Source organism: Perognathus longimembris, chromosome 3 (assembly GCF_023159225.1).
Source record: "Perognathus longimembris pacificus isolate PPM17 chromosome 3, ASM2315922v1, whole genome shotgun sequence".
Lineage (NCBI taxonomy): Eukaryota > Metazoa > Chordata > Mammalia > Rodentia > Heteromyidae > Perognathus > Perognathus longimembris.
In genome coordinates this window covers 75097961-75125025 of record NC_063163.1, presented here as the reverse complement: position 1 = coordinate 75125025, position 27065 = coordinate 75097961, and the positions used below count along the sequence as shown (strand labels likewise).

At 50.1% G+C, this 27065-nt stretch overlaps 1 protein-coding gene across 1 annotated transcript; it reads right to left on the bottom strand.

Moving 5' to 3' along the window:
• Window positions 1–8657: 8657 nt before the first annotated feature.
• Window positions 8658–23699, bottom strand: LOC125347709 (ultra-long-chain fatty acid omega-hydroxylase). Its single transcript, XM_048340686.1, has 14 exons — window positions 23478–23699; window positions 21780–21924; window positions 16662–16715; window positions 16422–16549; window positions 16113–16237; window positions 14387–14654; window positions 13437–13503; window positions 13183–13312; window positions 11893–12026; window positions 10855–10919; window positions 10389–10471; window positions 9933–10154; window positions 9507–9691; window positions 8658–8842 (listed from the first exon to the last, which is right to left on the bottom strand). Exons 1-14 carry the CDS (start codon window positions 23697–23699, stop codon window positions 8658–8660), a joined length of 2013 nt encoding a protein of 670 aa, XP_048196643.1.
• Window positions 23700–27065: the final 3366 nt, after the last annotated feature.

Genomic DNA, 27065 nt, shown 5'->3' with positions numbered 1-27065 from the left:
GCCTACTAGCTGTACAGCTTGACAAGGTTTCAAGTCCTACCTGCAAGCAGCCCAAGGTATGGGTTGAGCTGTGACCTTTTTGTTACTTTTGTGGTTGTAGCTTCAACTCAGCGCCTGGGCACCGTCCTTGAGCTCTTTTTGCTCTAGGCTAGTGCTCTACCACTTTGAACCTCAACCCCACTTCCCGTTTTCTGGTGGTTCATTGGAGATAAGACTCTCATGGGCTTTCCTGTACTGTCTGGCAGTGAACTGTGATCCTCAGATCTCAGACTCCTGGGTAGCTAGGATTACAGATGCCCAGTGAGCTGTGACTTTTCAGAGCAGAAACAGAAGGCTGTAGTTGGAGTGGTGGAGCAATGTAGCTTAGCAACTTGGGATTTCTTGGTTTAGGTACATAGAATCCAGTCAGGCTGATTATCTGGGTCTGATTATGGAGATAAAGTGCTCAGCTGGAAAATACCTGGAGGCCTCAGCTTCTGTGGGCGGAGAGGGCAGGGGAGAAGCTTGGAGAGAAAAAGGCTAAGGGGAGCCAGGAGCCCAAGGGGAGGGCAGGGAAGGAAGACCTGGGGTAGAGTCCTAGCTGGTGCGTAGCCGGTGGGTGTGGGGGGTAATGTTTTGTCCAGGAACTTCCAAGTTCCCCAGTGTACTGGTCTGAGCTTTCTCCCCAGGCAGATTCCCCAAATGAAGAGGAGTCTGAAGGGTAAAACTGCCCAGCGAGATAAAACGAGGTGAAGGTTCTTGGAAGATGTCTCGATTTTCTTCCCCAAATTCTTGACTTGAAAACATGCACTTTGGGGCCTGGAGGCCCTGGGAGCCTCAGGAACTCGGGGTGCACCGGAAGCAGATCTACCTGCTGGGAAGTCCACCCCGAGTTGAACCAGTAGCAAAGCTGTGGTTGCCAAAGAGTGGCAGGGGCAGTGACCATGCACTTCCGGGAGTGCTGGGGGCGGGGCTAGGAGGACCAGCTCTGCAGAGCGTGGCTCCACCCACAGGCCATGGCTTCCAGCAGCCATCTTTGCCAGAAGGCATCCCTACTGGAAGTCATCTCTACTGGAAACTATCCCTACTGGGGACCCTTTTGCGAAGTCACCTTGTTCCTGGAGCCATTTTTGTTTATTCCACCCCTTTCCCCCAACCTCCATACCAGGAGCCATCCCTTCCAGGAACCATCACTTCCTACAGTCATTCTTTCCAGAAGCCATCCCTACTGGAAACCGCTGCTTCCGAAAGCATCACTTTTGGAACCATGGCTTCCGGCACCATTCCTCCTGAGAGCCCTTTCTACCGGAAGCCATCTCTATGGGAAGCCATCCCTACCGGAAGTCATCCCTTCCTAATGCCATTGCTCCTTCGGGCTGAAATCCTCTGAAGACTTGCAGGGAACAAGTTCAGATTCAAAGTCAGGAATGAATGGTTGTCGAGGTCTCAAAGGAACAGTTTGCTCCAGCCAAATCACTGAGATAATATACTGCAGACCTTCTCTGTGTCCAAAATTCTACAGAAATGAATGATTTCTGGTCAAATAAGGAAATTTGAGTGGAGTAAAGATTTTTTGTTGTTTCTGTTTTTTGGGCCAATCTTGGGGCTTGAACTCAGGGCCTGGGTGCTGTCCCTGTGCTTTTTTGCTCAAGACTAGCTCTTTACCACTTGAGCCAAGGCCCTACTTCCAGCTCTTAGGCAATTAATTGGAGTTAAGAGCCTCATGGACTTTCCTGCCAAGGCAGGCTTGGAACCTCTGAAAACATAGGTATCAGCCATCCCAGAGGACCAGGCGGAGATAACCACAGACAGGAGAAGAAGGTTCATAAGGAGGTTTATTAGTGGGGCCATAGTTCCCACGGGAGAAGGAGCTACATGGCGTCTGCACCTTATCCAGGTGGCAGCTTCTCTCTGGGGGTAAAAGGGAAGTAGGAGTGGCTCATTAGGTATGGATGGATCTGGGGTCTAGTGGGAGGAGCTGAGGACCTGAGGCTAGGGAAATGCTAACATTCCACCATTTGTCGTTTACTAATAACAGAGGAGGGGTACCAGGCCTGGAATATAGGCAGAGGTTGTCTCTTCTGGAACTACTTCCTGCTGAAAAGGGGTGAAGTAGTCAGGGGTCCCTGATTTGTTATTTGGCCTGGTACCATCTAGTTTGGTAGGTAAAAGTCCTCATCATTTCCATGAACATGGTTATCAGGGCCAATGGGTGTCATGGTCTCCTCTGGCTACCTCCTGCAGCTTGGGCACATCAAGGAGCTCCTGGGCCTGGGGTCTTCAGGGTCCAGATCTGCGCTGGGCAGAGAAGTGTAGTAAGAGGATGGCCTTGAACTGCAAGTTCCCAAGTCGCGTCCTAGGTGAGGGATGTTGTCCTGTTAAAAGAAACTTGAAAAGGGTCAGGCATAAGGCTGACAACATGAACGACATGGGAGAACACACCCTGGGCACAAGCCAGAAAAGTTTCATTTGGAACATAAACCCAATTGTGGCTCATTACAAGGAAGGAGGAATAACTGGACTGAGGGCAGGAAGGAAGTGTTTAGAGATAGTGGACTTGTTGGGAGTAACCAGTCAGAGGCATATATATATATATATATGTATATATATACATGTATATATATGTATACATATATATACATGTATATATGTATACATATACATATACATATACATATACATATATATATATATATATATATATATATATATATATATATATAACTAGGGCAAGAATGCAAGTTTCTGTCCAGATGGAAAAAGGACAGGTATGGACATTAGGTGGGTAAACAACTATTCCTCTTGATCTCCCAGCTCTGATTAATTTTGAAAGGGCGAGACAAAGTGACTCCATTTAAGATGAGACATCATTCTCCACTTACTCCTCTCCATGATCCTTTTTCCCTGGATTGGCTGAGTCCCATGGGTCTAGGTGCTTGTTGCTGGGATGGCATGCTCCCATTGGGATTCACAGGGTTTGAGCTCAGAGCCTGGGCACTGTCCCTGAGCACTTCTGCTCGAGGCTAGTGCTCTACCACTTGAGCCACAGTGCCACTTTCAGCATTTTGCTGGTTCTCTTGAGCCAAGTTTCCTGCCTGGCTCTTTGCTGGTTAGTTGGGAGATGGAGTTTTAGAGAGATTTTCTGCCTGGGCTGGCTTCAAACTGTAATCCAAGGAGTTCTAGCCATAAAAGCCCTTTTTATATCCAATTACAGCAACAAGGAGAACAATAGGAATAGAACTCACCTGTAACTTGTTGAAAATTGACCAACAAACACTTGCCAGAGTTTACAGTTAGAGAACAGCAGACTGAATGAGATCCATGTGCCATCAAATCAAATCATATCATTTAACCTTACCGGCAGGTGGAAGAGAGTACAAATGAATGACAATCAAGAGGGCAAAGGGTCAGGACAATGTAAAAGTCTCAGCTTCAGCAGATCCGAAGTGGCTATATCTTCCATACTGGATCAGCTGGCTTCATTAGTCATGTGTGATGGAGGCAGGTAGGAGAGATGGGTTGGATCTGGGCAAGGATGCAGTGGCATCTCTCAGAATCTGGATAGATTGTCACACCTCCTGCTGGATTGCCTGCAAAATTCTACACAGACTGGTTAAAGACATTTACTATGGCTTTTGTAGGCTGATGACCTACTGGTTTAAGCAGGGTGACAACTTTAAAAGATTTTAGAAGGCTTGGGCCTTTAACTATCTTCCTAGTCACAAAATCCTCACAGACCAAAGGCCAACCAAGTCTGCTCTCTGCAGCAGCCACAACAGTTTCTGAGACATGGAGGGGGAAGACACCAATGCTACCCCAATGCAACCCTGTGGCCACCAAATACAACTCTGATGTTTTTAACCTTGGAGTAAGTCTCGGTTGCAACTCTGTCATCATAGGCCTGCTATAAACCCAACTCTAACCTGGGGGTGGGGGGGTGTCCAGAGCCAGGGCAGGAACACTCTGGGCCTGTCAAAATCTTCACAGGAAGATCACCAGTGACTCCTAGATTCCCTGAGCAGTTTTGCAAGAGAGGAGAGAATAAGGAATCACTAGTAGTGAAACCAGGCAGTTTGGGAGCAGACTGTGGAGGCAGCTTCCTGTAGCCACAGACTGCCACAGTCCACGCAGCTAGCACACATGTCAACCTGCATCCTATAAAGCAAAATATTAATCCTGGGTCAGGAAAATTGAGGTTAGCACTCTGGTCCCTTGACCTTAAAGAGTTTGAGAGCACAGGAGAGAAAAATGGAGAAGCAAAATCTTAATCTATACCAAAGAATTGTCAGGATCAGATGTACACTTGACTCTTAGCATAGATGGACATAAGGAATAACACACTGGCTTTACATCATCGTACTTATACCACATGCTGTATATTAGATCGTTTTGGAATTTTTCTTGCACCCAAACATGATCAGTTTGGGTTTAAAACCTGTTGTTGTTTTTTTTTTCCTTTTGGCTTGAAGTCTGGTGATAAGAGTCAGGATTGCCTCCAGGCTGTTCAATGTGACTCCACCCACAGGCTGCAAAGACCAGTTTAACACAAGAATTAAAGTAAGTTAAAATAGTAGTCAAAAAGCAAGTAATTTTGAAACCATGATGCCAGATTTTACATGTTTTACTAACACAGACAGACATACATACATACAGACACTTGTGCACAAGCTTTGAGGCACGCTTAGAATTTTTTTTTTAATTGGCCATGTAAGTTTTTGGAATCCCAGTGGCAAAATTATATTATTTTGCCCATATTTTAGAACCATGTGGTCAGTTAGAAAACAAAAAAACTTTTCCTAGGAAGCAAAAATTTTTACAGATTATCTGGCGAGGAAATGAAGAAAGCCACATTTTGAGAAACCAGTTTAGCATTTGAATTGCAAGGCAGTTACAGAATTTAGGGTGGGGGGGCAGGGTTACCAGGAGCTTGAATCTCCCAAGTCCCTGCCCTGCCTCAAGGAATTCGAGGAATTTTGTATGCCCATTACCTGGGGGATGGGTGGGACTCCACCTCCAAGAGTTTTTTGGACCATTGATGGAACCAAGATGGTGCTTGCTAAAATTAATTCTATTGTCCACGTGGTCAATGCTAGAGAAAACAGGATTTAGCCAACAACAAGCAGAACTTAACCGAATCTCCAAGCTTAACAAACATCAATCAAAGCAGATGTTAAACAAATATTGGTACCTGTGGAAGCTAGTACCAGCCCATCACAGGCAGGCAGGCAGAGCTTAGAGAGAGGCAGAAAAAGAGAGAGAGAGAGAGAGAGAGAGAGAAACTCCATCCCCCCGAGCGCTCATAGAAGTTATGTAAGTCCAAATTTGAAAGATTGTGAGCAGCTTTAGACTGTTCCCCACTTGATGAGTGACCAGCGAAGCTGAACTAGAGATCAGTTGACTCCAAACACCCACAATTGCTGATTCCCTTGACCTAGCCCAGTGGCTTAAGGTCGGCGGCCCAGTGGCCTTCCCTGGGAGTGGGGCTCAGAACTTGGAGTCTAGATTTACAGTGACCCAGTGGCCTTAAGGAAAATCTAATCCAAGCCCCCGGTAATGGTCACTCACCCTGGTTGGAGGTTCAAATCTATTGTGGTGGATGATTGTGCCCCTCCCATGGTAAGTGATTAGCGGAGCTGAGGAGTTAATACCAAGCGTCCTCGGTATTACTCTGGTCAGCTAAAATGTGAGAGACAATCAGCAATGGAATTGTCACCCCAATCACTGTGTCTTGGACCGAGCGCGGAGTGTGGCCCTGTGGCCGCAGCCCTGTGGCCCTATGCTATGGTCATTGAGTGGGGCTCGGAACTTGGCGCCAAGATTTTTGGTGTGGCCCTGAAGCCACGGCCCTGTGGCCCTATGATAAATCAAAAAATCGGATCCAAGCCCTCGTTTGGATGATCACTTACCCTGGGTGTGAGGGCAAATTTGTAGATTGTCGTGGTGGATGGAAGTAGAGCGCTCAGTCAGAAGAAGTTACCTCAGTGGTCGTCTGGGTGTGCTTAGGACAGCAGAATAGGTCCCGGAGGCAGCTTGGACCCCCCAGAATGGAGGAGCAAATCCACCGGGGAGCCTATCCCAGGTTTGGCACCAATGAAAGCACAGGTATCGGCCATCCCAGAGGACCATGCAGAGATCATCACAGACAGGAGAAGAAGGTTCATAAGAAGGTTTATTAGCAGGGCCATAGTTCCCACGGGAGAAGGAGCTACATGGCGTCTGCACTTTACCCAGGTGGCAGCTTCTCTCTGGGGGTATAGGGGAAGTAGTTAGGTAGTGAGTAGGAGTGGCTCATTAGGTATGGGTGGGTCTGGGGTCTAGTGGGAGGAGCTGAGGACCTGGGGCTAGGGAAATGCTAACATTCCCCCATTTGTTGTTTATTAATAATAGAGGAGGGGTACCAGGCTGGGAGTATGGGTGGAGGTTGTTTCTTCTGGAACTACTTCCTGCTGAAAAGGGGTGAAGTAGTCAGGGGTCCCTGATTTGTTATTTGGCCTGGTACCGCCTAAGAAGTATTTGACAGTTTGGTTGGTAAAAGTCCTCATCATTTCCATGAAAATGGATATCAGGGCCAATGGGTGTCATGGTCTCCTCTGGCTACCTCCTGCAGCTTGGGCACATCAAGGAGTTCCTGGGCCTGGGGTCTTCAGGGTCCAGATCTGCGCTGGGCAGAGAAGTGTAGTAAGAGGATGGCCTTGAACTGCAAGTTCCCAGGTGACATCCTAGGTGAGGGATGTTGTCCTGTTAAAAGAGACTTGAAAAGGGGCAGGCATAAGGCAGGAGAAGAAGGTTCATAAGGAGATTTATTAGTGAGGCCGTAGTTCCCACGGGAGAGGGAGCTTCATGGTGTCTGCACCTTATCCAGGTGGCAGCTTCTCTCTGGGGGTACAGGGGAAGTAGGAGTGGCTCATTAGGTATGGATGGATCTGGGGGCTAGTGGGAGGAGCTGAGGACCTGAGGCTAGGGAAATGCTAACAACCTGAACTTTAAATCTCAGCCTCCTGAGTAAATAAGATTATGGGCATGAGCCACCAGTGCACAGCACTGGGTTTTTGGTTTTGCTTTGTCAGTGGTGGGGCTTGAACTCAGGGCCTAAGCACTGTCCCTGAGCAGTTTTGTTTTTCTGTTTTTTGTTTTGCCAGTCTTGGGCCTTGGACTCAGGGCCTGAGCACTGTTCCTGGCTTCTTTTTGCGCAAGGTTAGCACTTTGCCACTTGAGTCACAGCGCCACTTCTGGCCGTTTTCTGTATATATGGTGCTGGGGAATTGAACCCAGGGCTTTATGTATAGGAGGCAAGCACTCTTGCCACTAGGCCGTATTCCCAGCCCCTCTGAGCAGTTTGCTCAAGGCTAGTGCTCTATCACTTTGAGCCATAGCTCCACTTCTGGTTTTTGAGTGGTTAACTGGAGATAAGATTCTCATGGGGACTTTTCTGCCAGGGCTGACTTCAAACTGTGATTCTCGGATCTCAGCCTCCTGGGTCGCTAAGATTATAAGCATAAGCCACTGATGCCCAGCTAATCTAAATTGGAGACTCTTATTTCCAATTAACTAGCGGAAGTAGCACTGTGGCTCAAGGTGCTAGAACCTTAAGCAGAAGAGCTCAGGAACTGTGCTCAGGCCCCAAGTTCAAGCCCCACCATGGGAAAACAAACAAAAGATCACCTGCACCAGGCACTGATGGCTCATGTTTGTAATCCTCAGGAGGCTAAGATCTGAGGATCAATGTTTGAAGCCAGCCTGGGCAGGAAAGTCTGTGAGATTCTTATCTCCAATAAAGAAACAGAAAACTGGAATTGGCTCTGTGGCTCTTCTCATAGAGTGGTAGCCTTGTGCTGAAGACCTGAGGGAAAATGCCCAGGCCCAGGGTTCAAGCCCCATGACCGACAACAACAACAACAAAGAATGAAATTATGTAGTATGTCGTGCAAGAAAATGAATGGACTTGGAGATCATTCCAGGTGAAACAAGCAAGACTCAGGCAATATCACGGGGCTGGAGGCCTGGCTCAGGTGGTACAGCACCAGCTACTGAGGGAAAGTGTCAGATACTGAGTTCCAGTCCTGATCTCAGATGGAAAAAGACAATACATTTTTACTCACATGTAACCTAGGGTTAAATAAAACATAAAGGTAGGATTATTAGGAAACAGGATGGAGTCTAAAGGGGATATAAAAGAGAGCCAGATATGGTGACTCACACTGGTAATCCTAACTATTCAGAAGTTTGAGATCAGGAGGCTTTAGGTTTCAGACCAGTCTGGGCAAAAAGTTCACAACCCACCCACCCCCATCTCATGAAAACCAACAAAAAGCGGGGCACAGTAGTACACACCTGTCACTCAGGAAATGTCAGTAGGAGAATTAGTCCAGCCATGATCAAAGAGCAAGATCTTATTTTGAAACACTAGGAAAACTAAAAGAACTGGATGTAGTAGAGAGGCTCATGTAGCAGAGTGCCTGACTAACAGGTGTGAAGCTCTGAGTTCAAACAGATTAGCAGAGCCAGCCAAGGAGTCAAATACAAATACTTTATTTGGAAATGACAAGAATTCAAGTCAATGGTCTCAGGGAGTTGATCCCAGGATCCCCAGCAGGACAGTGGGGAAGTGATATGGGAATGGAGGGTGGGGGAGTGGTCAGAGAGGTTAAAGGAGAAGAGACAGCACCAAACACAAATCCTCAGTATTGTTCCTCCCAGAGCGAGGTAGCTGGGCTCTTTACGCACTTATACTCAATACCAGGGCTGCTTGCTAGGGCAGAGGTCCCCCGAATGCCTTGTCTGCACTTCAGGGCAGCGGACAAAGCCAGGGACTCCAGCCATGTGAAGAAGCTGGGGTTGGCCAACACATAGACCACAAATCTCCCTGTTGTCTCCCGACTGTCCAGCAGAGGGAGTGACTTCCCCGTGGAAACGAGGGCCTGGAAGCAACGGCTGAGGCCCATCACCTGTGCTCAGGCTGGGCTGTGTTTTGCAGGAGTGGCAGAGTCCAGGAAAAGTCACAAGCTCCCTCTGCTCTTCCTAACTCAGATTAGAGTTTTCCCTGACCTACCCCCCACCCCCACTATACCCTGCACCATGGAATGGAAACCAGCATTTTGAGTGTGGAATTATTTGGTCAACATCTGTACCCTCTTGCTTTTGATTCCCCCCCTCCCCTCCACGGTCCCTGAGCTCTTCAGCTCAAGGCTGGTGCTCTACCACTTGAGCCACAGTGCCACTTCGGGTTTTCTGGTGGTTAATTGGAGGTAAGAGTCTCACGGACTTTTCCGTCTGCGCTGGCTTTGAACTGCGATCCTCAGATCTCAGCCTCCTGAGTGGCTGGGATTACAGGCATAAGCCACCCGCCCTGGGCTCCTCTTGCTTTTTATTCTTCACAAATCAGAGCACTCAGAAAGGAAAGAGGGAAGTGGCTTTGTGGAGGGGTGTCTGGATTTATCAAGCAACGAAAGCCCAAGTCTGATTCCTGACTTGGGGTCCTGAGCTATCCCCATTTGACCTGAGGGGCTCAAGGTGACATCCAGGCTCACGAATCCTGCCTTGGGCTCCAGCTTCGTGGTCCTCAAAGTAGAAGCCAGCCTGGTCCAGCCAGCCGGGAGGCGGGTCTTGAGTCCTCCTGGAGCGAGGCTTAAGGCGAGGGGGCGTGGCGTAGATGGTCTGGTCTTTCAAACCAGAGGGGAGGGGCGGGATCAGGTCGTCGAGGGCGTGGCCTTGCCTTGAGGGGCATGGCCAGCACCAACAAGCCGCTCCATGGCAGAGCCTGATCCTTCAGGAACGAAGCCTGGAATTCGAGGGGCGTGACTTATTCTCTTGGGGGCGTGGCTTATGTCCTCGGGATCGTGGGGCGTGGCCTGAGCCTCTGTGGGCATGGCCTGAGCCATCAGGGGGTGGCCTGGCCTCCTCCTGGGCGGGACCTTGGCTTCCTTGGACTTCCCTGGGCGTGGCCTGGGCCTTACTGGGCGTGGCCTGGGCCTCCCTGGGCGGAGCCTGAGCCCGAGTCCTGGGCGGCCCGTAGCAGTGGCTCCACGTTGAGCCAGATGCCATTCTCGGTTCGCAGGATGAGCTCGGGCTTCCGCCGCACCTTGCGCGTGCGGTCCACGCTCAGGCGGAAGCGCAGCAACGTCAGCGCCACGACCACGCGCATCTCCGCCATGGCGAAGCTCTGTCCGATGCAGTTCCTGGGGAACAGGTGACAGAGAACTTAGCAGGTGTACCCCTAAACTTAGCAGGTGTACCCCTGAACTTAGCAGGTGTCCCCTGAACTTAGCGATGAAACTGCAGACTCTGACTTGGGAGTCTCCTGCTTTCTTGGCGGGATGGGGAGGTGTCTGTGCAGAAAGGACTTGGGTTGGTGGGAATGACAGGTGGGGAGGGCATGGTCTCTGCTTCCTTAGGGGAAACTGAGTCCTTACCTGGGTCCCGCAGAGAAGGGCACATAGGCTAGTGGAGATCTCTGTTGTGGCTGGTCCGGGTCAAAGCGGAAAGGGTTGTACACCTAAACAGGAATAGATTAGAGGTGAGCCTGGGGGGGGCAGGTCCAGACTGACAGCTCCCACAGACAGTGGGATCCCCCACTAGGATTCAGCCTTCGATTGTCAGGCCAGCCAGGCTTCCTACTGCAGGACCTTTGCACTTGCTGTTTCTTCTGCCTAAACCATTTCTCTCCCTATTCTTCACACTGTTATTTAGGTATTAGCTCCATCATCAGCAAAGTGTTTCTTGACACCTGAGCTAAGGTGACCCCCCTCCACTCCACCACTTTTATTTCTTTATCGACCCCCCTCCCCAAATCATCTTATTTATTATTTTATTTAACAAAGGGGGCCTCATCACCCCCGAGTGGCACCTCTGGGCAGTGGGGAACGGGCAGGAGCTCACCTTGGAGTCAGGCCACACTGTGGGGTTGTGGTGGGTTCCATAGATGCTGATCAGACAGATGATTCCTGTGGGGACAGATAAGGATCATGGGGGAGGGGCTGAGGAGGGTCAAGAAATCTAGGAATGCAGAGGCCTCTTCCAGAAACACCCCTTCTGGGCTGGGGATATAGCCTAGTGGCAAGAGTGCCTGCCTCGGATACACGAGGCCCTAGGTTCGATTCCCCAGCACCACATATACAGAAAACGGCCAGAAGCGGCGCTGTGGCTCAAGTGGCAGAGTGCTAGCCTTGAGTGGGAAGAAGCCAGGGACAGTGCTCAGGCCCTGAGTCCAAGGCCCAGGACTGGCCAAAAAAAAAAAAATAAATAACAGAAACACCCCTTCTCTCCCCCCAGAGTTTCATTTCATTCTCATTTACTCCCTCAACTCAGTCACCTACCTGCCTTGGTTCCCTACTGCCCTCAGGATGGAGTTTAAGTGCCTGCAGCTGGCATTCAAGGCCCCTTACAGCCAACACCCTTCAAGATGGGCCCCCACATTGCCTCCTACAGGAAGTCTTCCTGGCTCTCCTCACTGGGATGATACCATTCCTCCATTTACAGGCATTTTTTCAGCACCTGTCTCTCCCTTTAGCCCATCCCTCACTCCACATGGCTAGGAAGATCTGTCCATGTCCTGTTGTAACTGCCCACAGGCCAGGTTGATGGCCCAGGCCTAGGAATGTTCTGGATTCCCAGCCGGTTCCAAAACACAGCTTGGTCACCAAGGGACTGCTGGCAAGAGAATTAAAACAGAGTCCTCTGCCATCCTGCCCCTTCCCAATACCAGTCTCCCTCACCAGCTCCTTCCTTCCTACCCTGACATGCCCTTCTTCAGCTCCCCTATATGAAACTGGGTTTCTCAGATCACCCCCAAAGCAACAGGCACAGCTAGCTAGCTGCCTCGTGCAGCCAGGACAGGCCCAGCCAGGCCTCTGTGGACAACAGAGCAGCTGCAGCACTGGGAGGGTGCCCAGGCAGCAGGGGGCACACAGTACGCACCTTTGGGGATGACACGCCCATCTGGAAGTTTGATGTCTTCTGTGCAGCGGCGAGAGACCAAGGTCACAGGTGGGAACTGACGCAGGCTCTCCTTGATGCACATGGTAGTGAAAGGCAGCTGGGTCAGATCGTCCCTGGAGAGAAGAGAGGCGTGACTCCCCAGTACATGCATGCGCACTTGCACCAATGAGCACATGCAAGCGCCCATGCACACACATGCAGGCAGAAAGCCAGTCCAAGAGTTCAGAGTTGCGACCAGGCTCAACCACCTGCACTAGGCCCTGGCGGGTACCAGGATACAGGATGGAAAATGTCAGGCCATGGAAGCCAGGCACCTGTGGCCCACATCTGCAATCCCAGCTACTCAGGAGGCTGAGATCTGAAGACTGGAGTTCAAAGTCAGCCTGGGCAGGAAACTCTGTGAGACTCAAATCTCCAGTCAATCACAAAAAAGCCCTAAGTGGAGCTGTGGCACAAAGTGGTAGAGCACTAGTCTTGAGCCAAACAAACAAAAAAAGCTCAAGGACAGCGCCCAGGCTTTGAGTTCAAGCCCCTGGACCAACACCAAATAAGTAAATAAATAAATAAATAAAAATTAGGCCACTGACCAATCAAAATAGCTGAATTATATGTGTGTGGGGCGGGGGTGCTGGAAGTTGGGGTCATTGTTGGGTCCAGCATTAACTCTTCAATCGAATTGTGTAATGCACAGGGGTATACAGGAGAGGTGCCAGGGAGCTGTGGGAAAATAGCTTGTATGGGTTTATTTCGGGGCTTTTCGTTTTGATTTTTGTTATTAACACATCAAGATCTCCCTGTCTCCACTTCCTAAGTGTTGGGATTATAAGGGTGTGCCACCATGCTAGGCAGGCTTTTTTTTTTCCCCTGTTGTTTGTTGCTTGCTTTTTTCTTTGTTTCTTTATTGTGGTACTTGAATCTAGAGCTTCATTAGGCAAGCATTCAATAACATTAGCTACAATACCAGCTGGTCCTCTTTCTTTCTTTCTTTCTTTCTTTCTTTCTTTCTTTCCTTCCTTCCTTCCTTCCTTCCTTCCTTCCTTCCTTCCTTCTTCCCTCCCTCCCTCCCTCCCTCCCTCCCTCCCTTCCTCCCTCCCTCCCTCCCTCCCTCCTTTCCTTCTGTGTGTATGCATGGGTACTGGGGCTTGAAATTAGGGCCTCTTGCTTAGTTTTTGTGCCCAAGACTGACTGACTCTCTACCCCTTGAGCCACACCTCCCCTTTTGGTTTTCTATTTCGCTGCCTTTTTGGCCTCCTGACTTCCCATACTGACCACTCTAGTTCCTCCAGCTCCCGGCCTTTCATGACTTCTTGGATCTCTTCCCGGCACTTTTCCTGGTATTCTGGGTACTTCGCCAAGTTGAACAACACCCAGGACAGCCCACTGGATGTGGTGTCGTGACCTGCAAGCACAGGGGGTGCTTGGAAACTGCCACATCTCAGCAGATGATAGCAGATACTTTTGCCAAACCCAGGGCACCCACGGTGCCCTTTTCTGTGCTCCCTCAGCCACCCCTGTGTCCTTACCCTCAAACATGAAGGTGTCCGCCTCAGCTCGGATGTCCTCGTCAGACAGTTCCTTCCCATCTTCATCCTGGAAAGAACAGGAGAGGATGCTCAGTGAATTTCTGCTCCCCCACTATTTCCCATGGACCCCAAAGGCAACTGTGATGCCACTAATTAATCTAATTGTGTGTGTGTGTGTGTGTGTGTGTGTGTGTGTGTGTGTGTGTTGCTGGGAATGGAAACCAGGGCCTGTCAATGGTAGACACAGGCTCCACCACTGAGCCCCAGCAGAGTGATAGGTTGACCAAAATGTCATTGTAGGGTACCTGACTATCTGCTAAGCAGTCTCCAACCCCAAGCATCCCACTGAGTGCCCCAACAACTTTGTCATCAGATTATTATTGTTGTTGTTGTTATTGTTATCAGTGGTGATGGTGGTGGTGTAGTGGTGGAGGGACCAAGATCTAAACTCAGGGCTTCAAACTTGACTTTCTGGGCAGGTGTCCTTGAGCCATGCCTCCTGCCCTGTCTCCAGGTCTTATGATCACTATAATTAAGGAAACCAAGTCTAAGAGAAGAGTATTATCACCAAGGTAAAAAATACAAATGACATAGCTGGGCTGCGGTGTCTCACGCCTGTAATCCTAGCTACTCAGGAGGCTGAGACCTGAGGATCGTGGTTCAAAGCCAGCCCGGAAGGAAAGTCTGTGAAACTTTCTTTTTTCTTTCTTTCTTTCTTTTTTTTTTTTTTTTTTTTCCAGTCTTGAGGCTTGGACTCAGGGCCTGGGCACTGTCCCTGGCTTCTTTTTGCTCAAGGCTAGCACTCTACCACTTGAGCCACAGCACCACTTCTGGCTTTTTCTATATATGTGGTGCTGAGGAATCGAACCCATGACTTCATGCATGCTCCGCTAGCTCTCTACCACTGGAACCCCAGAGCCACGTCGGGCCTTTTCTATGTCTGTGCTCGCCTTGGCCAGCAGGAGCACGTCGATGAAGTCCAGCGTCCTGCCCTGCTTGGCCTTCAGCCAGGCCTCGGCGCCCTGGCGGCGCAGCGCTCGCCGCCGTTCCTGGATGACCTCGGTGGTGAAGCGGTGCACCATGTCGCAGGCCCGGCGGTAGCGCCGCCCGTCCGCCGTCCGGTAGTAGATGCAGTCCAAGTAGTGGTGCAGGCGGTACTGGCGCCGCACCACCAGCGCGCTCAGCTCGATGATGGCCGAGATGTAATCGCTCATCTTCCTGCCGGGAGCAAGAGGAGCGGTTAGCCGCCGGCCGGGACCGAGCTCCCATTTCCACTGAGCGAGCGATTTATTAATATTATATTAATTAATTAATATTAATATTAATCTTAGCTTGATTAATAAGTGGGCCCCGTCATTAATTCCTGGGGGGTGGGTAGGGCTGGGGAAGGAACGCAGGATCTGCTGCAAGCTGGGTACTGAGCCACGCCCCCAGTGCCTAACCACGCCCATCCACTAGACCACGCCCCCAACCCTAGCCACGCCCCTGCGCTGGAGCTGTTCCCAACACTAAAGCTACGCCTCCTATCTGCTGAACTACACCCCAGCGCTAAGACACCCCTCTGCAGTGCCAGGCAACCTTACTGCCTATCTGCGCCCCCGACGGAGCCACGCCCAATCAGTGAACCGTACTCCAGCACGGAACCACGCCCCTTCCACGGAGCCATATCGCCTGCCTTCATGCAGCCCAGCCCTCAGCCTCCACCCTGAGTATTTGATGGATGAGTGAATGAACCATGGTAATATTTTATTTGCTCATCCAACAAATACTAAGCACTTGAGTGTCAGGACAAATGGCACCTCATTTTACTCTAAAAGAATCTCTCGGAGTCAGGCACTGTCACCTCAGTGCAACAAACAAGGAAACTGAGGCTCAGAAAGCAGTGGTGGTACACATCTATGATCTTGACACTTGTGAATTTGAAGTAGGAAAATCATGAGTTTGAGGTCAATCTGGGCTACAATAGCAAGAATCTCAAAATAAAGGCCAGGAACAGTGGGTCACACCTGTAATCCTAGCTATTCAAGAGGTGGGGACCCAGAGGATCACACAGTTCATAGCCAGCTCAGGTAAGAAAGCTAACAAGACCACATTTCAGCCAACAAGCCCCGCATGGTCATACACATCTGTGATCCCAGCTACTTGGAAGACATAAATAGGACGCTTGTGAAACCAGCCCTAGGTGGGTGGGTGGGTAGGTGGGGAAACTGGAGGCTCTATTTGAAATAAAATAACTGAAGTAAAAAAGGGGACATGGCTCAAGTAATTAGAGCACCTGCTTAGTAAGCACAAGATGCTTAATTTAAATATTAGTACTGTCAAAAAGAAGGAAAGAAGCTGGGCACTGGTGGCTTACACCTGCAATCTTATTCACTAGGAGACCAGATCTGGAGGTGTGGTTCAAGTGGTAAAGCACCAGTTGTGAGCAAACAAGCCAAGCAAGAGCAGGAGACCCTGATTCAAACTTGGTATTGGCAAAATAAACTGAAGACAATATAGGGGTGGGGTGGCCCATTTCCACAGAATCACAGTTCTCTTTGTGGAGAAATGAAGGAGAAGTAGCCTTTTTGTGAGCAGTCATTGCATGCCAGTCTTTGATTTGCATCTTCTCCTTGAATTCTCACAGGATGACCATGGGTCATGGGGTGGGGGGGGGGCGGCTGAGGACCCACTCACTCCTGGCAGTTGCTGTTGTAGCTGAACACACACTTCTGGAGGCTGTCCAGGGTCATGAGGCTCACATGCTCAAACATGTCAAAGGAGGCCATGGTGCTCTGGCCCACATGGCGCCTCCACTTAGCCTGGAAGAAAGAGAGAAACACACACAAACACACACACACACACACACACACACACACACACACACACAGGGCTGCATGGGCGTGGCAATCGCAGGCCCAGGGGCCTGGCTTGCATCCTGGCTACAGACCCCGGGAAGTGAGGGTCCCCTGACACCCCCATATCTAGGCTCCCCTGCATACTCACGTGCATGATGTCTGTGCACTGGTTGAAGATTTTCATGTACGGCTTCAGAATGTCGAAGTGGAATGCGGGTGTGAGCATGCGGCGATGGCGGCTCCATTTGTCACCTTTGCTGAGCAGAAGCCCATCTCCTAGGTGCCAAAGATGGAGGTTTGGAGCCCTCTGCTGTTCCTCTAAGTCCCCCCGTGCTTCGCCCCCTTCCTCCCTTCCTCAAAGCCCCCACCCTGGCCTCCCCTGTCTCACCCAGCCATGGTGTCAGGAAGCTGTAGAAAAGGTCATCCTTTGGAGCAACTGCAGCTGTGAGAGAGAGGAGGCAGTAGTTCAGCTGGGTGCCAGGCACGCCTGTCACCCCAGCTACTCAGGAGGCTGAGATCCGAGGATCGTGATTCAACACGCCAGCCCAGGAAGGAAACTCCATGAGACTCTAATCTCCAATAAACAACTCAAAAAGGCTGGAGTGGCACTGTGGCTTGGGTGATAGAGTGCTCATGCTGAGCAAAAGAAGCTCATGGGCAGTACCCTGGCCCTGGGCTCGAGCTCCGGGATTGGCAAACAAAACAAAACAAAACCAAAAATAGTTCCAAGACACACATCTGACCCTTGACCTTTGCTTTGACTTCCACATATGAGGTCCTTGGGTCTCCTTTCTGGGCTCTGACCTCCCATCTCCTCCCACACTCGTCCACCCACTATATCTGCCCAGGAGGATCCTTACAACACCCTGATCAGAGCATGGCTCTCCAGGTCAAACACCTCCAGTGGCTCCCAATTGCCCAAGTTCAAGCTCAGCTTGGCACCCAAGGCCACACCTCGCCTGTCCTTATCTTTGGAAAAAAGTAACAACAGAGAACCCCAGCCTCCTCCATTCGGCGGCAAGCCAAATTCTCCATCAGAACAGCATCCTCCAGTGTGGGCCAGCCCCATTCTTCTCTGCCAGCTCAAGCCACCTGATGTCCCCTCCCCTCCCCTCCCATCCCTGCCCTCTCCACTCTCCTTCACTGTCCTCCTTGTGGGCCCCAGGTGGATTTCACCTCCCTGTCACATCTGACCTCTCCCAGCTCACACACCAGTCATGCTCAAGCACCAGTGACTCAGCTCCTCTTCAAAGCTCCGTCTACATCCAACTGTCCCTGAAGATGGCACCTCCCTCCTCAGGCCCCACTAGACATCAGAGAATCATCACTCAGTGGCTACCACCCTCTGCCCTCAGCCTCTGGCCTTGATGGGGCTACTGCCCTCCTTCCCACCCATCCCACCACTCGCACAGTGGCGGGACTTGGAGAAAGACCACATTAATTATTGGTATTTGAAAGTTTTCATTGGTGAATGAATGTATGAATGAATCAAAGGATGGCTGAATGAAAGAGCAAGTTAATGGACAGGTGGATAAATGGATAGATAAGTGGGTAGATGATTGGCTAAATGAATGAATGAGATGGAGATGAATGGATTGTCGGGTAGGTAGATGGGTAGATGAATGAATGTGTGGATGGATGGATTGTGGGTGGATAGATGCAGGATAGATAGACTAGTGGGTGGAAGGACAGATGGACTGCTGTATGGATGAGGTGAGCACTTTACCACTAGGCCATATTCCCAGCCCACTGCTGTATGGATGATTGGATAGATGAATGGATAGATAGGTGGTTGAGTGGATGGACCACTGGAAAAGTGTGTGGATGGATGATAAAAGGATGGATGATGGGTGGGTGCATGATGGGTGGATGGATGGGTGGTGGATGCATGAATGGGTGATGGATGGATGATGAATGGATGAATAGATGGATGATGGGTGGATGGGTAGGTAGATGATAGGTAGACGGATGAATGAATGGATAGATGGGCTGGGGGACAAATGAATGGGTGGACAATGGATAACTGGATGAATGGATAACAGATGGATGGATGGGTAGATGGATGGATGATGGATGTATAGGTGGATGGAGGGACAGACTCATGGACAGGTGAGTGGGTAAATGGATGGATGATGGGTAGATGGATGCAGACATGCATGGGTGAACTCCCTTTCCATAAACTGAACAGCTTTGGGCCAAATGGGGTTGGGATGGGAGGGGAGCATCTGAAGCTGCAGTGAGGTCACTAATTGCTGCCTAGGACTCTGCCTTGGGCGCGCACACAGGCACGCACACTCCTCAGGAACTGGGTGGCTGCACATGGTCACCCTCTCTCCCTCCCTCCTAGCACACCCTGTTGCCGCCTGGCTCTGCCCAGCCCATGCGGAGCCATGCCAGGGGCCTGGAGATGACTTGGCTCCACACCCTGCCTGCAGGAGCTCAGGGTGGCGTGGGAAAGGGAAGCAGAAACGTGCATTGCCTCATAGCAGGAAGGCAGAAATTAAGCGTGCCAGGTGCAAAAGGAGCCAGACAGAAAGGCCTGCTGGAAATCGAAGAAGGCTTCCTGGAGGAGGAGGCTTCAGAGAGGGAGGCATGTGTCTGGTCCTTCCTTTCCTCTCTCAGCTTTGCATTCAGGCTGGGGTCTTTCTGACACCCAGCTTTTGTCAGTGGCTGCCACTATGGCTCCCAGTAAACTCCAGGATAAAGTTCATTCATCTTTCAGCTCCTGCTTCACTCTCAGTCTGTTTTCCAATGTCATCCACTCCACATCATCTTCAATGCAGGCATCCGGGCACCTGACTTCCCCCAGCACCTCCCTACATCTGTACTTTTGGACTGACAGGCTGCCTGGCAAACTCCCATGCATCCTTCAAAACACATGTGCACTGACAGTTCCGCCAGGAAGCCTTCTCCAAGTCCTCTCCCCAGCGGAACCTTCCTGACTCTTAGTACCAGGCTGCCTCTCCCATCCTTCCTCCTCCAACACATAAGGCTGGTTAATACCTACCTGGGAGAAAATGGAACCAGAAAATCTTCAAGGCACCCAGCAAGAAGGAGCTCTTTGTACACAGTGCCACATGCTAGGGTTCACAGTTGGGTTGGGGCTCAAACCCCAGCGCTGGCACTAACTAATGGTGTCAATTTTGACATGTTATTACTGTCTTCCTCATAGTATCCTCAAAGGACATGCTGAACGTGTTCCTGGCATGCTATAGATGCTCATTAAACATGGATGTGGTGCTGGGTGCCAATGGCTTATGCCTGTCTTCCTAGCTACTCAGAAGGTTGAGGTCTAAGAATCAAGGTTTGAAACCAGCCTCGACAGGAAAACTAGTGAGACTCATATCACCAATTAACGCAAAGGCTGGAAAGGGAGCTGTGGTTGAAGTGGTAGAGATCCATCCTTGAGCAAGCGGACACAAGGTTCAGACCCTGCAAATTCATGAGACAATGAGTGGGTGAGAGGTTCCCTGGACAAGAAAGCAAAGTGGTTGCTCAATAGGCACAAAGTATTTATAGGGTGATGAAATGCTTTGAAACTAGTGATTGCACAACTATCTATAAACACATCAAGTAGCACTGACTACTTTCTTTGAAATCATGAATTGTATGTTAGATGAACTCATCTAAAAAAAAAAAAAAGAACATAAGCTGGGTGTAGTGGCATATACCTATAATCCCAGAACTGGGAAAGCTGAAATGGGCAGATCCCAAATTCAAAGCCTTAATAATGAGACTCTACCTCAACAAAAAAAAAAAAAAAAAAAAAAAAAAAAAAAAAAAAGGAAGAAGGTAGCTGGGCGTGGTAGTGCATAATCCCAGCCAAGCTGAGTCAGGAGGTGCCTAGTTCTAAGCCAGCCTGATGGTCTTAGCAAAACTTTGTCTCAAAAGAAAAGAAAACAAAATAGCACTGGTGGCAGACACCTGTAATCCTTGCTACTAAGGAGGTTGAGATCTGAAGATCACGGTTTAAAGCCAGCCTGGGCAGGAAAGTCTGTGAGACTCTTATCTCCAATGAATTACCAAAAAGCTAGAAGTGGAGCTGTGGGCTCAAGTGGTAAAGCACCAGCCTTGAGTGAGAAAAAGCTAAGGGACAGCGCCCAGGCCTTTCTGGCATTAAGTAAATAATTAATATGAGAGGGGGATGGAGAGGGGGATGGGGAAGAGGGGAAAAAGGGGAAAGGGAGAAAGGGGGAGAGGGGGGAGGGGGGAAGGGAGGAGGGAGATGAGAGACAGAGAGACAGAGAGAAATGGCTTCCCAAACGCCTTTGAACCACACCATCGCCAAGCCACGCCCCCTACCAGTGAGCCACGCCCCACAAGCAAGCCTACCAAGTCAAGCTCTACCACCAGACACGCCCCCTAGAGACGAGCCACGCCCCTACATCTAAGCCAGACCCCCGTAACTGGGGCACGCCCCGATCCCAGAACTACTCACTATTGAGTCTGCGCAATGCACTGGTTTTTGTTTTTTTGTTATTTTTGCCAGTCCTGGAGCTTGAACTCAGGGCCTAAGCACTGTCCCTGGCTGGTTTTTGCTCAAGGCTAGAACACCTCTTGAGCCACAGCACCACTTCCGGCTTTTTCTCGGCCTTTTCTGTGTGTGGTGCTGAGAAATCGAACCCAGGGCTTCATGTATATGAGGCAAGCACTCTACCGGCTAAGCCACATTCCTAGCAATGCACTCGTCTTACAGATAGGAAACTAGACATGGAGAAGTTATTAAATGAACCGCAAGCTTCTCACAGACAGAATGTGCTGACCCCAGGATTTGAACCCAGCCCCCAGCGTCCACACTCAAGGCTCTAGCCACAGATTGATCCCTATCCTTTGAGAGAATCATTTCTCCTGGAGGTGTGGGAGGAGGGGTAGGCTCCCCTGGGAATCATAATTCCTGCACAGAATTATTCCTGTAATAAGGGGAGGAGGGCTGGGGAAGGGCAGAGGGGGAGAGGGGAGTCAGCAGGCCTCTTTCCGCAGCTCTTACTTGGCAGCCTTGGGACCATCCCTGGACCAAGCTGGGACCAGACCCCTAAAATCCCATGTCAGGTGCTGGGGGAGGCTCCCAGCTTATCTAAGGCCATGGTGAAGGCCCAGAGCCCCAATCACAGGCTGGGGCAGTGGCTCAAGCAGGCTCTGTGTTCAAACTCCACTACCACCAAAAAACAAACCCAAACCTCATTTGCAGAGTACCACTTCTAGAAGGCAGCAATGATACCCCTCACTCCCAAAGCAGTGGTATTCAGCACCCTCAAATCCAAAGGATGGACTCGTGTTCTACTGAGCCCAGGAAGGCTTCTTGGAGGAGGGGGACAGAGAAACGGGGCATTGCAGGACGAGTTAGAGCTTGCCAAGCTTGTCCTCCAAGCTCATTGCCATTCCTGTTGGGTGAACTTGTCCTGGAAGCCCTGTTCACAGGTCCCTTCCTAGGGAATGTGCATCTGCCTAGGCACCCCGGGAATTGTGAGGTTTCTTCTGGTTTTACTCAGAGACTCAGTCTGCATACCTGAGGCGCTCAGCACAGGCTTGATGTAGTCAGGATGTATCAAAACCAGCAGCGGCAGGACAGGCCCCACCCACACCAGGACCACGTGGTGCATCTTGTCCAGAACCTTCTTCTCATCTTGAAGGCCCTTCTCAGTTGGAAGATACTGCAGGGCAAAAGAAAGGGCATGAGGATGTGCTCAGCTCCTCCCCTCCCCTACTTTCCCACCCTTCCCTCTCCTACTCTGCTACTTCTCCTCCCTAGAGACAAACTCAGAAGGGCTGGATAATCCTGACACAGGCTTCCTTACCACATGAAATTATCTCATGCAAATACTGCTTGACCAAACAGAAAATGAGGGCCAGTGCTGATGGCTCGGGCCAGTGCTGATGGCTCACGCCTGTCATCCTAGCTACTCAGGAGGCTGAGATCAGAGGATCATGGTTCAAAGCCACCCCCGGCAGGAAAGTCTGTAAGATTCTTATCTCCAATGAGCCAGCAAAAAAACCAGTAAGTGGAGTTGGGGCTCCAGTGTTAGACTGCCGGTCTTGAGTGAAAAAGCTTAAAGACAGTGCCCAGGCCCTGAGTTCAAGTTCTTATACAATAATAATGATGTAATAATTATATATAATGATTATTATGTAATATATTATTAATCGGAGGCTGGGGGTGCGCCTCAGGTTTAGCAAGGTGAAAAATCCTGAGCTTATCTCATGCATCACAAAACAAACAACCAAACAAAACAAGTTCATAGCCCCTTGAGCTATGAAGTACATATGCCTCCTGTTTCTTCTTAGGAGTCTCTCAATCCAAGCAATATGTAAAAGATGTCAATCTCTGCATACTCCTAGTCCCAAAGCCAGGCACACTGCCAGAAGCATGCCTAGAAACCAAAAAACCAGTTCCATGAGACTACTCAAAACTGTTATAGGCTGGGCATAGTGGCTCATGCCTGTCATCCCAGCTAATCTGGAGGTAGAAGTTGTGTGTGTGTGTGTGTGTGTGTGTGTGTGCGCGCGTGCACGCAGGCACACATGCCCACACATGTGTGTGCATGCTCTCTCTCCTGGAGCTTGAACTCATAGCCTCAAGCTCTCACTTGAGAGCTTTTTTGTTTAAGGCTGGTTCTCTACCATTTGATTCATGCCTCCACGTCTGCCTTTTTGCAGGTTCACTAGAGATAAGAGTCTCACAAGCTTTCTTGCTCTAGTTAGCTTTGAGTCTCGATCCTTGGATCTCAGCCTCCTTAGTAGCTGAGATGACAGTGGTGAGCCACTAGCTCCTGGCTCCAAAAAAGAAAAAGAAAAGAAAACCAACAAAAAATAAAATAGCCTGGGGCTGGCCCCTTATGCCTGTCATCCTAGTTACTCGGGAGGCTGAGATCTGAGGCTCCCAGTTTGAAGGCAGCCCAGGTAGAAAAAGTCTGAGACTCTTATCTCCAATAAAGCTACTCAGAAAACACCAGGAGTGGCGCTGTGGATCAAGTGGTAGAGTACTAGTCTTGAGAAATAAAGAAGCTCAGGGATAATGCCTGGGCCCTGAGTTCAAGTCCCAGGACCTCCACCAAAATAAATAAATAAAATAAAGTGGTCATCTCTGCTCCCTCCCAGATGTGCAGCTGGAGACAGGGCTTGCCAGCTCTGAGCTGCACTTGGATCTGCTGACCGGATGGTGAGAGCTGCCCAGGCCCCCTCCCTGCGGACCCTAAGTCAAACGCACTGATCTCAGGTGACCCATCAGCCAGTTGCGTCCTGGCGGCTCAGGGAAGCAGCGCAGCCGGCGGCAGGTGAGGTGGAAATTCCAGCAGAGCTTCCCCAACTTCAGGAGAAGGTGGAAGAGGAAGAAGAGCAGGGAGAAGAGCAGCACAGTCAGGGCAAATCTGCGGAAGGCCGTCTTCTCCAGCCCCAGAAGGTGGAGCAGGTGGTCCGCGTCCAGCAGCATCCTGTGGGATGCAAGGGGAAAGAGCGGCTGGACCAAAGGCTGGACCAAAGTTGGGCCAGACCTGGGGGCGCAGCAGGCCCTTGGGGCTGGAAGGGGGGGCTCCCCTGACCTGGTCGAGGTGCCATGCTCCACTGCAAGGTCCCAGAATGTGTGCGTGTGTGCGCGCGCGCGTGCGCACACGCGCACACCAGTCCTAAGACTTGAACTCAAAGCCTGGCAGCCGCTGTCCTTGAGCTTCTTCCACTCAAGGCTGGTGCTCTACCACTTGAGCCACACCTCCATTTGTGGCTTTTTGGTGATTCACTAGCAATGAGTCTCATCAACTTTCCTGGCCTGCCTGGCTTTGACCTGCTGCGATCCTCACATCTCAGCCTCCTGAGTAGCTAAGATTGCAGGTGTGAACTGTACCAGGGCTTGAACTCAGGGCCTTGCCTTTCTTGCCTCCTCCTCCTCCTCTTCCTCCTCTTCTTCCTTCCCTTCCCTTCCCTCCCTTCCTCTCCTTCCTTCCTTCCTTCCCTCTTTCCTTCCTTCCTTCCTTCTTTTCTTCTTTTTTTTTCCTCTCAAGGCTGACTCTTCTATTTGAGTCACATCTTCAAATCTGGCCTTTTGCTGGTTAATTGGAGATTAGTGTTTTTGCAGGGCACTAATGTCTCAGGCCTATCATCCTAGCTACTTAGGAGACTGAGATCTGAGTACAGAGGTTCAAAGCCAGTCTGGGCAAGAAAGTTTGGGAGATTCTTTGCTCCAAATAGTCAGCAAAAAAACAAACCCAAACAAAAAGAAGAGCCAGAAGTAGAGGTGTAGTTCAAGTGCTAAGAGTCCAAACTTAAGCTGAAAACAAACAAACAAACAAACAACTAAGGGGCTGTGGCCAAGCCCTGAGTTCAAGCTCCAATTCTGACTAAATAAATAAAAAAAATGAATTTCTTTGACTTTTCTACCTGGGCTGGGTTTGAGTGCAAAGTCTCAGATTTCAGCCTCTTGCATAGCTGGGATTGAATATGTGAGCCACGAATGTGTCTTAAGAGTATATATTTCAAGCCAGGCACCAGTGTGGCTCACGTCTGTCATCCCAGCTACTCAGGAGGCTGAGATCTGAGGATGGCAGGAAAGCCTATGAGACTCTCGTCTCAACCCCTTAGAAAGGCTGGAAATGGCGCTGGGGCTCAAGTAGAGCACTAGCCTTGAGCACAAAGAAGCTCAGGGACAGCCCCAGGCCCTGAGTTCAAGCCCCAGGACTGGGGGAAGAAAAAGTATTTCTCTAACAATTGAACAGTAGCTAATGACTCTCATGCTAGGGAATCCAGTTAGTGGTTGGGACAATTTTCAATTTTGGGTCCTCCTGTCTCTATGGGCGTATGCCCACCACACCCTCACTAAGAGCCCTATGTGGATTTCTTCAACATCTCAGCTGGCAAGGGACCCAAGGAATCCCCAGCTGTGGGTGTGACAAACATGGTCCTCTCAGGGGAGGAGGTAACTCAGGGTCAGGATGGAACATGCTAGAAAGTATGGAGCAAAGTTGTGGAGGAAGAAAGGGATGCAGATGGCTATGTGGGGTGATGGCCTCAAAGCTACTACTTCCTGTGGGCCGGGCTCCGAGGAGCAGGCGTGGCCTGGATATGGAGCATGGCCCAGATGAATGGGCATGGCTCAGATATCGGGCATGGTCCGGGGAGGGTACGTGGTCCTGGAAGGGGCATGCCTCGAGTGCTAGACTGGGCCCACCTAGCAAACATGAGGTCCTGAGTTTGCAAACAGATTCACCTTTCACTCAGGTGGCAGAGAACGCTGGAGCCCACCAATAAAATCCCGGCACTTGGGAGGCCGAAGCAGGAAGATTTTGAGCTCCAAACCCTCTTGGGCTACACAGCAAGATCCTGACTCCCAAATGAAGACAAATAAATCCACAGTATTTGGGGGGAAAGTTTTGTTCCCCTCTGTGAGACTGTGACTGGAAGCCTGGGCCGGCCGATGTGTTGGGAAAACACCCTAACCTGCAGCTTTCATCCGGAAGGGCTTCTTTCTGCTCTAAGGGTGTTTCTTCCTGACACCCCTAAGATGGGGTTACAAAAAAAAAGCTTTGGGGGTGGCACAGCCCCTGTGTGATTCAGGGGCCTGTTTCTGGGTAAGTTGAACATAGCATCATCACATGACCCAGCAAATCAAGTTCTAGATGTGTAGGGTTTTTTGGGGGGGCGGGGGGAGGGCAGGACTAGCGTTTAGAACTCAGGGCCTCACACTTTGCTCTACCAGTGGAGCTGCGCCTCAGGCCTTGATTTTTTTGTGCTGGTTATTTGAAATTGTGCTGAGCCTTGATCCCCCTATCTTAGGGTTCCCTTCAGCGCTGAGGCCCCCTATGCTACCCTGTCTAGCTCTCCTTCTGTGAAGATGGAGATGACCTTTCCTGCCAAAGCCGGCATCATCTTTCCAATCGCAGCCTCGCACAGAGCTTGGGGTGACAGGCATGCTCGATAGCACCCAGCTATCGGTTGAGATGGGGGGGGGGTCATCTTACTAACTTCTCTCCCTAGGTTGGCTCAAACCACCATTCTCCCAATCTTAGCCTCCTCCAGGATTACAAGTGTAAACACCACTGCCTGTCAGATGTGTATCTTGAGTGTTCAAACGAAGACTGGGATACAAGAATTCCACAGCAGCTCTGTCCACAATCATCAATAGGTAGGAAAGTCCAAATGTCCATCAATGGATGAGTGGATAAATCAATTAGGGCATATACAATGGAATATTATTCAGCCACAAAATAGGGGTGAGGGACTGGGTATTTCACAATATAGGTAGACCTGGGAAGTAATGCTTGCTGAGTAAATTAAGCTGGTCATAAAAGATCACAGAAATGTCCAGAACGTCAAAATCCACAGAGACTCAAAGACAGTGAGGCTAGGCAACATGACACACATCTGAAATCCCATCTATATTGAGAGGCAGAGACTGGGAAGATAAAGGTTCAAGGCCAGCCTGGGGAGAAAAATGATAGTGAGACCAGATCTCAAGAAATAAGCCAGGTGTGGTAACAGATGCCTGTCATCCAAGCTGTGTGAGAGACATAGGTAGGAGGATAGCAGTTCAAAGCTGGCCTGGGCAGTATGGCAAGACCTTATCTGATAAAATAACTAAGGGAAGAAAACATATATGGCTGAAGGTATGGAAGGAGTGATGGTTCAAGTGGTTGAGCACCTGCCTAGGAAGAAATGAGTTTAATCCCCAGAAGTGAAAAAATAAAGTGTGGTGAGGGAAGAGGAGGGAGAGGGGTGGTGATTGGATAGCACAGTGAATATATGAAATGCCTCTCAATCATATACACTTTAGCATGGTTGAGGAATTTGGGAGGGCAGCTCAGTGGTA